The sequence below is a fragment of the Tamandua tetradactyla genome, chromosome 1 (genome assembly GCF_023851605.1).
Source record: "Tamandua tetradactyla isolate mTamTet1 chromosome 1, mTamTet1.pri, whole genome shotgun sequence".
NCBI lineage: Eukaryota > Metazoa > Chordata > Mammalia > Pilosa > Myrmecophagidae > Tamandua > Tamandua tetradactyla.
This window is the reverse complement of record NC_135327.1, coordinates 17,110,942-17,124,523: the sequence shown is the minus strand read 5'-3', so window position 1 is coordinate 17,124,523 and position 13,582 is coordinate 17,110,942. Positions and strand designations below refer to the sequence as shown.

Here is a 13,582-nt window from a genome sequence, read left to right as displayed (position 1 = left end):
GAAAGCAGTGACCTATGCAGCCAGGCCACATCCACCCCCAGGCCATGCAGGCCCAACTGCGACCCTCTGCCCTAGCTCTGAGCATGCGCACAAAGGGCCTCATCCCCCAGACCCATGCACCTGCACAGCCACATGCTCCCCAGCCGCTGAGCACCCATATTGACAGGCACCAGCGTAGCATACCCAACCTGCCCCTATACCTGCACTGCATCACCACACTGTTGTGCCCCGCCCCGCATCCTGCATCCTACTCCACATCCATCCCACAAATACAAGGCTACTAAAGGATATCAATTTCCAAAGTAAGCCAGTCAAGATATTTATATGCCATAAAGACAGCAGAAGATCACTAAACATATCATGATGCAGACAGATATAGCCTAGCCTAATGACCAAATTAAAACACCAGAGGAGACTTCCGGAGAAGATGGCGGCTTAGTAAGACGCGCGGGTCTTAGTTCCTCCTCCAGAACAGTTACTAGGGAAGTGGAAACAATACAGAACAGCTCCCGGAGCCACGACAGAGACCAGGAAGACAGTGTACCCCATTCCGGAATGGCTGACTGGCTGGGAGAACCCGCTCCGGTAAGATCACCGAGGGGTGTGGGCTTCCCCGGGCCAGGGCGGTAGGCGGCCGGAGTCCCTCCCTCCCTCCTTCCCGGGCCGGTTGGGAGAACTGGACAGGTGGTCCCCTTGGGCCGCGGCAGCTGGCGCCCCCCACACGCGCGGCCCCCCTGGACCAGCTGGGAGAATTGGATCGGAGATCCCCAAGCCGCGGAGAACGGTGACAGGGGTCCCTTCAAAACACGCGGCTTCCCGGTCCGGCTGGGAACAGTGGATAGGCACTCCCCCAAGCTGTGGTGGCTGGCGCCCCCCCACCACGCTTGGTGCCCCGGGCCAGCAGGGAATTTTGGACAGGCGCTCCCCCAATCCGCGGAGGCCGGCACGCCCCCACCACGCTTGGCACCCCTGGCCGGCTGGGAAATTTGGACAGGCGCTTCCCCAAGCCACGGAAGCCGGCAACCCTCCCTGCGCGCGGGTCCCAGGGTCGGCTGGGAGATTCGATTTGGCACTTCCCCAAGCCGCTTCGGCTGGCGACCCCCCCCACAGCGAGAGTTTTCCAAAGTTAAAGGAGCCACAGCATCTTTTACTGGTGGGACCCGCAGACAGACGAGCGCCACGAGAGCCACCTACTGGATAGGATAAGAAACACAGAGCCCAGAGATTTCACAGAAAAATCTTTCAACCTGCTGGGTCCCACACCCAGGGAAATCTGATTAAATGCCCAGGTGCCAGCAGAAGATAACGGATCACGTTCAGAAAACTGAAGATATGGCCCAGTCACAGGAACAAACCAATAGTTCAAATGAGATACAGGAGCTGAGACAACTAATGCTGCATATACGAACAGAAATGGAAAACCTCTTCAAAAACCAAATCGATAAATTGAGGGAGGACATGAAGAAGACATGGGCTGAACAAAAAGAAGAAATAGAAAAAACAAATCACAGAACTTATGGGAGTGAAGGACAAAGTAGAAAAGCTGGAAAAAACAATGGATACCTACAATGGTAGATTTAAAGAGACAGAAGCTAGAATTAGTGAATCGAAGGATGGAACATCTGAATTCCAAAAAGAAACAGAAACTATAGGGAAAAGAATGGAAAAATTTGAACAGGGGATCAGGGAACTCAAGGACAATATTAACCGCACAAATATACATGTTGTGGGTGACCCAGAAGGAGAAGAGAAGGGAAAAGGAGGAGAAAAACTAATGGAAGAAATTATCACTGAAAATTTCCCAACTCTTATGAAAGACCTAAAATTACAGATCCAAGAAGTGCAGCGCACGCCAAAGAGAATAGACCCAAATAGGCGTTCTCCAAGACACTTACAAGTTAGAATGTCAGAGGTCAACAAGACAGAGAGAGGATCTTGAAAGCAGCAAGAGAAAAACAATCCATCACATACAAGGGAAACCCAATAAGACTATGTGTAGATTTCTCAGCAGAAACCATGAAAGCTAGAAGACAGTGGGATGATATATTTAAATTACTAAAAGAGAAAAACTGCCAACCAAGACTCCTATATCCAGCAAAATTGTCCTTCAAAAATGAGGGAGAAATTAAAACATTCTCAGACAAAAAGTCACTGAGAGAATTTGTGACCAAGAGACCAGCTCTGCAAGAAATACTAAAGGGAGCACTAGAGTCAGATACGAAAAGACAGAAGAGAGAGGTCTGGAGAAGAGTGTAGAAAGAAGGAAAATCAGATATGTTATATATAATACAAAAGGCAAAATGGTAGAGGAAAATATTATCCAAACAGTAATAACACTAAATGTTAATGGACTGAATTCCCCAATCAAAAGACATAGACTGGCAGAATGGATTAAAAAACTGGATCCTTCTATATGCTGTCTACAGGAAACACATCTTAGACCCAAAGATAAACATAGGTTGAAAGTGAAAGGTTGGGAAAAGATATTTCATGCAAATCACAACCAGAAAAGAGCAGGAGTGGCTATACTAATATCCAACAAATTAGACTTCAAATGTAAAACAGTTAAAAGAGACAAAGAAGGACACTATATACTAATAAAAGGAACAATTAAACAAGAAGACATAACAATCATAAATATTTATGCACCAAACCAGAATGCCCCAAAATACGTGAGGAATGCACTGCAAACACTGAAAAGGGAAACAGACACATATATCATAATAGTCGGAGACTCCAATTCACCACTCTCATCAATGGACAGAACATCTAGACAGAGGATCAATAAAGAAATAGAGAATCTGAATATTACCATAAATGAGCTAGACTTAACAGACATTTATAGGACATTACATCCCACAACAGCAGGATACACCTTTTTCTCAAGTGCTCATGGATCATTCTCAAAGATAGACCATATGCTGGGTCACAAAGCAAGTCTTAACAAATTTAAAAAGATTGAAATCATACACAACACTTTCTTGGATCACAAAGGAATGAAGTTGGAAATCAATAATAGGCGGAGTGCCAGAAAATTCACAAATACGTGGAGGCTCAACAACACACTCTTAAACAACGAGTGGGTCAAAGAAGAAATTGCAAGAGAAATTAGTAAATACCTCGAGGCGAATGAAAACGAAAACACAACATATCAAAACCTATGGGACGCAGCAAAGGCAGTGCTAAGAGGGAAATTTATTGCCCTAAATGCCTATATCAGAAAAGAAGAAAAGGCAAAAATGCAGGAATTAACTGTCCACTTGGAAGAACTGGAGAAAGAACAGCAAACTAACCCCAACGCAAGCAAAAGGAAAGAAATAACAAAGATTAGAGCAGAAATAAATGAAATTGAAAACATGAAAACAATAGAGAAAATCAATAAGACCAGAAGTTGGTTCTATGAGAAAATCAATAAGATTGATGGGCCCTTAGCAAGATTGACAAAAAGAAGAAGAGAGAGGATGCAAATAAATAAGATCAGAAATGGAAGAAGAGACATAACCACTGACCTCACAGAAATAAAGGAGTTAATAACAGGATACTATAAACAACTTTACGCTAATAAACACAACAATTTAGATGAAATGGACGGGTTCCTGGAAAGACATGAACAACCAACTTTGACTCAAGAAGAAACAGATGACCTCAACAAACCAATCACAAGTAAAGAAATTGAATTAGTCATTCAAAAGCTTCCTAAAAAGAAAAGTTCATGCCCAGATGGCTTCACATGTGAATTCTATCAAACATTCCAGAAAGAATTAGTACCAACTCTCCTCAAACTCTTCAAAAAAATCGAAGTGGAGGGAAAGCTACCTAATTCATTCTATGAAGCCAACATCACCCTCATACCAAAACCAGGCAAAGATATTACAAAAAAAGAAAACTACAGACCAATCTCTCTACTGAATATAGATGCAAAAATCCTCAACAAAATTCTAGCAAATCGAATCCAACAACACATTAAAAGAATTATACATCATGACCAAGTAGGATTCATCCCAGGTATGCAAGGATGGTTCAACATAAGAAAATCAATTAATGTAATACACCATATCAACAAATCAAAGCAGAAAAATCACATGATCATCTCAATTGATGCAGAGAAGGCATTTGACAAGATTCAACATCCTTTCCTGTTGAATACACTTCAAAAGATAGGAATACAAGGGAACTTCCTTAAAATGATAGAGGGACTATATGAAAAACCCACAGCTGATATCATCCTCAATGGGGAAAAATTGAAAACTTTCCCCCTAAGATCAGGAACAAGACAAGGATGTCCATTATCACCACTATTATTCAACATCGTGTTGGAGGTTCTAACCAGAGCAATTAGACAAGAAAAAGAAATACAAGGCATCAAAATTGGAAAGGAAGAAGTAAAACTATCACTGTTTGCAGACGATATGATACTATACGTCGAAAACCCGGAAAAATCCACAACAAAACTACTAGAGCTAATAAATGAGTACAGCAAAGTAGCAGGTTACAAAATCAACATTCAAAAATCTGTAGCATTTCTATACACTAGTAATGAACAAGCTGAGGGGGAAATCAAGAAACGAATCCCATTTACAATTGCAACTAAAAGAATAAAATACCTAGGAATAAATTTAACTAAAGAGACAAAAAACCTATACAAAGAAAACTACAAAAAACTGCTAAAAGAAATCACAGAAGACCTAAATAGATGGAAGGGCATACCGTGTTCATGGATTGGAAGACTAAATATAGTTAAGATGTCAATCCTACCTAAATTGATTTACAGATTCAATGCAATACCAATCAAAATCCCAACAACTTATTTTTCAGAAATAGAAAAACCAATAAGCAAATTTATCCGGAAGGGCAGGGTGCCCCGAATTGCTAAAAACATCTTGAGGAAAAAAAACGAAGCTGGAGGTCTCACGCTGCCTGACTTTAAGGCATATTATGAAGCCATAGTGGTCAAAACAGCATGGTATTGGCATAAAGACAGATATATCGACCAATGGAATCGAATAGAGTGCTCAGATATAGACCCTCTCATCTATGGACATTTGATCTTTGATAAGGCAGTCAAGCCAACTCACCTGGGACAGAGCAGTCTCTTCAATAAATGGTGCCTAGAGAACTGGATATCCATATGCAAAAGAATGAAAGAAGACCCGTATCTCACACCCTATACAAAAGTTAACTCAAAATGGATCAAAGATCTAAACATTAGGTCTAAGACCATAAAACAGTTAGAGGAAAATGTAGGGAGATATCTTATGAAACTTACAATTGGAGATGGTTTTATGGACCTTAAACCTAAAGCAAGAGCACTGAAGAAAGAAAGAAATAAATGGGAGCTCCTCAAAATTAAACACTTTTGTGCATCAAAGAACTTCATCAAGAAAGTAGAAAGACAGCCTACACAATGGGAGACAATATTTGGAAACGACATATCAGATAAAGGTCTAGTATCCAGAATTTATAAAGAGATTGTTCAACTCAACAACAAAAAGACAGCCAACCCAATTACAAAATGGGAAAAAGACTTGAACAGACACCTACCAGAAGAGGAAATACAAATGGCCAAAGGCACATGAAGAGATGCTCAATGTCCCTGGCCATTAGAGAAATGCAAATCAAAACCACAATGAGATATCATCTCACACCCACCAGAATGGCCATTATCAACAAAACAGAAAATGACAAGTGCTGGAGAGGATGCGGAGAAAGAGGCACACTTATCCACTGTTGGTGGGAATGTCAAATGGTGCAACCACTGTGGAAGGCAGTTTGGCGGTTCCTCAAAAAGCTGAATATAGAATTGCCATACGACCCAGCAATACCATTGCTAGGTATCTACTCAAAGGACTTAAGGGCAAAGACACAAACGGACATTTGCACACCAATGTTTATAGCAGCATTATTTACTATTGCAAAGAGATGGAAACAGCCAAAATCTCCATCAACAGAAGAGTGGCTAAACAAGCTGTGGTATATACATACGATGGAATATTATGCAGCTTTAAGACAGAATAAACTTATGAAGCATGTAATAACATGGATGGACCTAGAGAACATTATGCTGAGTGAGTCTAGCCAAAAACTAAAGGACAAATACTGTATACTCCCACTGATGTGAACCGACATTCGAGAATAAACTTGGAATATGTCATTGGTAACAGAGTCCAGCAGGAGTTAGAAACAGGGTAAGATAATGGGTAATTGGAGCTGAAGGGATATAGACTGTGCAACAGGACTAGATACAAAAACTCAAAAATGGACAGCCCAATAATACCTAATTGTAAAGTAATCATGTTAAAACACTGAATGAAGCTGCATCTGAGCTATAGGGTTTTTTTGTTTGTTTTTCTGTTTTTTTTTCTATTATTATTATTTTTATTTTTTTCTCTATATTAACATTGTATATCTTTTTCTGTTGTTTTGCTAGTTCTTTTCCTAAATCGATGCAAAGGTACTAAGAAATGATGATCATGCATCTATGTGATGATGTTAAGAATTACTGATTGCATATGTAGAATGGAATGATTTCTAAATGTTGTATTAATTTCTTTTTTTTCTTTAATCAATAAAAAAAAAAACACCAGAGGAGACACAGATGTTGGAACTAATCAAAGATGTTCATTTAACTCTACTAAATAAAATAAATGGGATAGCTAATGACATAAAGGAGATCAAGAAGACACTAGAAGAGCATAAAGAGGAATTTGAAAAAATAAAAAGAAAAATAGCAGCTATCACAGAGATTAAAGATGCTACCGACCAAATTAAAAAACATACTAGAGACACACGACAGCAAATCTGAAGAGACTGATGAAAGAATAAGAGAACTAGAGGACAGGACAACTGATTCCAAACCTCAAAACAGCAAATGGCAAAAAAGATAGGAAAATATGAACTGAATCTCAGGGAACTGATGGACAAAATAAAGTGCACAAATAAAAGAATCTATTTGATAAGAAGAGAAAGAGGGAAAAGACTATATAGATCAGACAAATAAAATCCAAAAGATAAGATGGTGGATTCAAGAAACACCTTTTCAGTATTGATTAGAAGAATGAGGTACAAGTCAGGGGTTCTTACAAATGAGTGCCTCCCACAACATACGCACACACAAATAATGATTTAGAATGCCATGACAAACTCTATTAGAATTTTCCTGTCTATAACATAGCCCATTTCTGAAAAGACACACCTGCATAACTAGGCAAAATAGATGCTTCTCTGGACAGTCATATTCTTTATCCCTCTACATACATTTAGTGCCAGTTTATGCCAGGCATAGTAAGAAATCCATAAAGTACAGGGACAAAAAAGACGTAATCTCAGAAGGGCAGGGCGTATACACATGTTGGAAGGAATTATTCCACATCAAAATATATTTTTTAAAATAATTACACATAACAAAAATAGCTTTAATTGCATCAAGTATATAAAAAAGATAATAGCTACAGAATAAACTTGTAAACTGGTAAGAAAAAGAGCAAATTTCCAGTAGGTAAATGGAGAAATGACATAAGCAGACACTTTTCAAAAACAGGGAAACAACTGGTAAACATGGAAAAAATGTTTAACCCTGACAACCAAACAAAGAAATACAAAGAAAAACAAGGTAACATTTTCTACCCAATTAGTCTAAAAAAAAACCCAAAATAGATACTCTGGGAGAGGTCTCATGAAAAACTGGCTATGTATAGCACTTGGCAGTATAAATTAAAACAACTCTTTGGAGAAGCAAACTGTTCATATTCTTTGGCAATGGGTATACCTTCTTGAAATCTATTTGCGGGGGAGGGTGAGGGGGGGTTGCGGTGTACATGGTCTGGGAATCGAACCCAGGTCTCCTGCATGGAAGGAAAGCATTCTACCACTGAACCAAAAATCTATCTTTAAAAAATAATATAAAATAAGAAAAAATATATATGCCAAGAAAATGTTAACTGCATTAAAGTATTTAACAGCAAAAAAAAAAAGAAAATTGGGAATAATTTTAATACCAAAGATTAAGTAAAAAGAACATCATACGGCCATTAAATAATTTAATTACGAGATTTATTTAACAATGACTGCTTTAATAAATGAAAGGCAGCAGAATACAAAGTTTTGTGGATACCTGCTATGGTACTTAAGGAAAAAAATTAGCATACACATAAGGACTAGAATGGAACCAACAAGATGACAATATTGAGGTTTCCAGGTTTGAGGTCATCGGTGATTTTTATTTTCTTTATTAGTAAATTATTTATACAATGAACAAAAATCAGGAGGGAAAAACCCTCAAGGAGGGCCCAACGTGAACTACATTATACTGAATTACGTGGTCAAGGGTAAACTAGGGCCTCAAATGAGTGTTAGATTTCATGATCTTAATAGGGAGGGTAAAATAAATAAATAAATAAATAACATTTTTCAGCCCCAAACAAAAGTGGCACTAAGCAACTACAAAAAGAAAAGTGAAGAAAAGTTGACTCTGAGATGAAAATCTGGAAAGACTCCCTAACAGTAAAAATTGTCAGACTGTACCATGATATCCTAGGCTCAGTTCCATTGCTGGGGTATTTAGAAGCAACGCCCTAGACACTATACTGTAAAAATCAGCCCTGAACTGGCACCACAGAGACACAGAAGTGGTCTCATGAGGTTTTTCCATCACACAACTTAGTTGGTTAATCTATAAATACATGACATTTGGACATAAACACTGAGGTTTTTATACGAAGCAAAGGAACAACAAACCTTACCTGGGAAGTGCCAGACAGAGTTCTGCCCCACAGTCCCTGGGTAGGAGACACAGGTACCAACAGGCAGCATACTGGAACCCACTGAGTGATACTAGTTTGGTTCCTCTAGAGAAAGAAAAAAAACAGTATGTCATGAATCTAAATCAGACTCCCCATCTAGAAAACAAATAAGGTACCTAAATTTAGAAATCCAGCCAGAAGAGTACACATGAAAAAGGGAAATTCCAACTGGTGCCAAGACCAAGCCTCCCATGCTCATTTCTGCAAGGGTAAGATGTACCCTGCCTACTCTTGGTCCTATGGACCAAAAAAAATTCTGGCAATAGCTACCTCAAACACAGGGATATGCACTCTCTCCAGGAAGGTTAACAAAACAAGCAGACTGCTGTCACCCTACAATAATGTTACCATTCAAATTATAGTTTACAGTCTTTTTGCAATGCCTTTTCACAAACAGTAAACTGATCTTCATTGAATCCCTTTATAGTAAGTAATGTGGGGATTATCATCATCCCCAAGTGAATGAAAATGGGCAGAAGTTTCAAGGGTGGGAAAACATAAAGCAATCTGATTTCTAACACAAAAGAGAATATAAGGCTATTTGAGCTATGACAGATTTATTTTCTCTCTAGCATTAGCTGACCTCACATTAAAGGGTCTTGGGGTTCCAGGAAGACAGCAGAATAGGATACATGTAGTTCACCCCTGTTCTAAGGAACAACAAGAGAAGTGACAGAAAAATGACCAGGACAGTGATTCCAGAGTGTAAGTGAACTGAGAGGGTCTTCTACATCATATAGGGAGGCCCTGGTTGTAAAAGCTGAAGAATTGAGAAGTAGAGAACCAGAGACCATCCAGCTATTGTGAATAGCCTAATGCATCCGTTTTCAAAAGGATGGGAGCTCTCAGGAGTGCACCAACAGGCAGACAGGGATAAGGAAGTAAGCCAAGCCTTATTCCTTCAATATACGACACCCATGCGCGTCGCCCCCACCAAGCAACTCCTCCGCACCTGAACCCCATCACCCACCCCCCACCACACTCCAAGCACCCCCATGCCAACACCCCTCCCCATGCATCCCCATCCCACATCTTCAACCCACACATGAGTGCACATCTGTCCTAGCCCAACCCACCTCTCCTGCACAAGTGCCCCTTGTCTCATCTGGCCCCTCCCTCAACCCGCACATTTGCGGCCAGGCCTTAGACCCGCACCATTCCCTCCCTGCCCCCTGTAGGCAGTCACCTGCACATACGGGCAGAAGGAGCTCACCTTTATACCCAGGTCACATCCGCCCAGTCCATATACTCATGCAAGTCACCCTGCCCCCACTGAGCTCTGCACACACACACACATCAGCATCCGCAGCCCCCCACCAGACTTATGCACCTGCACGCACCCACTCTCACCATACCCCCTCAGCTCTAGGCAAGGAGTGACCTGTACATCCCCACCATATCTGCCCCCAGCTTGTGCAGATGCAACCTTGCCCCACTATCTGAGGTCTGTGCACGTGCACACCAGGGCCTCACCCCCCAGACCCACACACAAGCACAGCCACATTCTCCCCACCGAACACACACATAACCATGCACTGACTTATTCATCCCACATTCCCTGCCCTGCACAGGTGCACATTCTTGCCCCATCCCCGTGGCACCACTGCCCTTCTCCCACACCTGGCAGGTGCTCATGTGTGCATCTGTGCCACATAGCCCCTGCTCTGCACACACATGCACCCCATCCCACCCCACCCCTGCACCTGGACCAGGACCCCACCCACCCAACATCACCCACTCTTGACACATGTCCAGCAAGCTCTGCAACCTGTACCCTGCCTCCTGCACAATCACGCAACCACATCCTGACCCCCCTGGACCCCTCCCCCTGAGCAAGGACAAACCCACGCCCTGTGCTCCCTGCACCCCAAATTCTATGCCCCGTATCCCACACCCTGACACCTACGAACCACATGCTCCATGCACCCACCCACATCCTACCCAAGTATCAGCCCCAGCACCCCCATCTGCCTCGCCCAGCATCCTACCTCTGTGTCCCCCACACCGCACCCTGCTCCTGTGCTTCAAGGCCTGCTTGAGCTGCACCTCACCCCCACAGCCTCCACATCACACCTCCACTACCTGTGACCCACACCTCACTCTCACAGGCACCAGCATAGCATCCCCAAACCATGCCTACACCTGCACGTAACCCATCACCGCACTGTTGTGCCCTACCCCACATCTGGCATCCTGCTCCATACCCATCCCGCAACTACAAAGCTTTAGAATACTGAAATCAACTTTCAAAGTAACTCTATCAGGATATTTACATGCTGCAAAGGTAAGAGAAGATCACTAAACACATGAAGATGCAGACAGATGTAGCCCAGCCTAATAAACAAATTAAAACACCGGAGGAGACACAGACGTTGGAAGAACTAATCAAAGACGTTCATATAGTCCGCGTCCGGCTCCGCGCTGAGGGCTGGGCCGGGCGCAGAAGGGAATTCCCGGGACTGCCATCGTGGTGCAGTTTCTGAACGTGTTGTGCGGCAAGAATTCAGAGAGTCGGTGAGAGCAATGGAAGGCCACAAGGCAGAAGAGGTGTTGGAGATCCTTCAACTGAATGTGGGCGGCTGCATTTACGCAGCCAGGCGTGAGTCCTTGTGCCGATTTAAGGACTCCATGCTGGTGTCCATGTTCAGTGGTCGTTTTCCTCTAAAAACAGATGAGTCAGGGGCTTGTGTTATTGACCACAATGGACATCTGTTTAAATACCTTTTAGATTACCTTCATGGAGAAGTTCAGATTCCCACGGATGAGCAAACCCGCATTGCCCTGCAGGAAGAGGCTGATTACTTTGGTATCCCGTATCCATACAGCCTGTCCGACCACTTGGCCAATGAAATGGAGACATATTCTTTAAGGCTTTAACAGACTTCTGTGATTCGTATGGTTTAATTTGCAATAAACCAACAGTTTGGGTTCTGCACTATCTTAACACATCTGGTGCAAGCTGTGAGAGTAGAATTATTGGTGTATATGCTACAAAAACTGATGGAACAGATGCTATTGATAAACAGCTGGGAGGATTAGTTCACAATAAGAGCATTTTTAAAAGAGAAGCGGGGAATAATGTTCGGTACATCTGGAGCTATTATTCGGTAGCAGAATTGAAGAAAATGATAGATGCCTTTGATGCCTGGGAAGGAAAAGGTGTTAGCTACTGGCGGGTGCCTCACGAACTGATAGAATGTTGGACTCTGGAAGAAAGGCCCCTACTTGGAAGCCTGCGACACATGGCCCCAATTCGAAAAAGGCGCCTGATAGCTTTCAACGAAGAGGAGGAAGAAGGTGTGAACTGTAAGACGGGTCCTAAGCCAGTAAGATTTCTGGGCCCATCCACAAGCACCCAAATGAAAGTCAAGAACTCAGCTTCAGTTCGGGTGTCTCCAGCCTGTGCTCCCCAAGCCTTGTGTCAAGGGACAGCAAACCCATCTCAAAGTGGCAACAACCCCAAGGCAGCTCCATGCCCTGCACCTTGAAAAGCCCCATCTGTGGTGGGCACCGCAGCTTCTGGGGAGCCTCAACCTCCCCGGGAAGCCAGGAGTGCTGAAAACAGAGCACCACACCCACCTCCTGCCAAAGTCCTCGTCTCTGACAAGAAGCCAACACCCAATCGAGTGATAAAATTGAAACGGACTCCACTGTGCGTGGCCGGGCCTTCTGTGCCCCCCTCCGCAGCCGTGAACCCGGCGGGCTCCCCAGAGCTGCCGCATCCTGCAGCTTCCAGCACGTTGGGTATGCGGACTGAAGACAGAAAAGACAAGAATAATTGATAGAAATGGTGGAGCTGCAACTTTCTGTTTGTCTCCCAGAGTTTCTAACCCGTTGATACAAATAACTGACTATTTCTTGGTGCAGTCAGTAGAGGCAAAAACTTAGGTTTGTATTTTAGATAATTATGGGGAAAAACGAATTGTGTGAAGTGAAAATGGAGGAGGGGATTTAAGTGGTTGAAGCTATATTTACTTTCCATTTTCCAAACTTTTAAATAAGTATGTATCTAGGGACAGTTTGCATTTCAGGTTTTGCTTTTTTTTTCAAGGGTTAATTGGTATTAAGGCAACGAAACAGTACAGCAAAGTAATCACTAGAGAAGTTGTCTGCTTTGTTGTGCTGAAGTAATTATAGACTCTGCGCTTTTGCAGTGTTACTTATTGTAGCCCAGGGAGAGGAGTGAGACTTGGGCTTAGATATTCCCATCTGGTGAAATAGAGAGTGATATCAGTGTCTTCCTATCCTATATCATAGCCAAGAGAGATTTGAGAGGGAAAATGCAGACAAGTTGTTCTCGGTTTCTAAAGGCAATGTGAAAAGGAATGATGGGGAGGGGAAAAAAGAAAGTAACACGAGATCACACCTTAACTCTTATTGAATTATTTTCTTTTGAAGATTGTCTTTTCTTACCGTTTTCCTTTAGCAGATTAATTTATACATTGCAAGGTTTCTTGGGATAAGAACTATATGACATGTTTGAAATGAATCGTTAAAATATCTTATTTGAGTTTGAATAGTGAAGTTCTGAAAGCACTTTTAAGAAGTTCAATGTTTAACTTTTTAACTAAAGTTAATATTTGTTTTCTGGAAATGGCCATCAAAAGGCATTCTGATTATTCAGTATGATTTTTTAACGCATAAATTTCCATGTAACTTGAATTTAATATTTTTTAACAGAATATTTAGATGAATCCTCTATTTTTTCACAACTGTTCAGTTGTGTGTGTTTACTCTTACATGTTATGTTTTATAATTGGATCACATATTTCTACCTTCAGTGA

The 13,582-nt window shown here is 42.0% G+C and overlaps 1 protein-coding gene and 1 pseudogene across 1 annotated transcript in view; one reads left to right on the top strand and one right to left on the bottom strand.

The window, feature by feature from the left end:
- The window catches only part of UQCC1 (ubiquinol-cytochrome c reductase complex assembly factor 1), a 148,867-nt gene that overhangs the window by 117,483 nt on the left and 17,802 nt on the right, over positions 1-13,582 (bottom strand). Inside the window, exon 2 of the mRNA XM_077170409.1 lies at positions 8,739-8,843. Within this exon, the coding sequence (XP_077026524.1) occupies positions 8,739-8,843 (105 nt within the window). The remainder of the gene's footprint in view (positions 1-8,738; positions 8,844-13,582) is intronic.
- LOC143678157 (BTB/POZ domain-containing protein KCTD18 pseudogene) lies at positions 10,546-12,612 on the top strand (annotated as a pseudogene).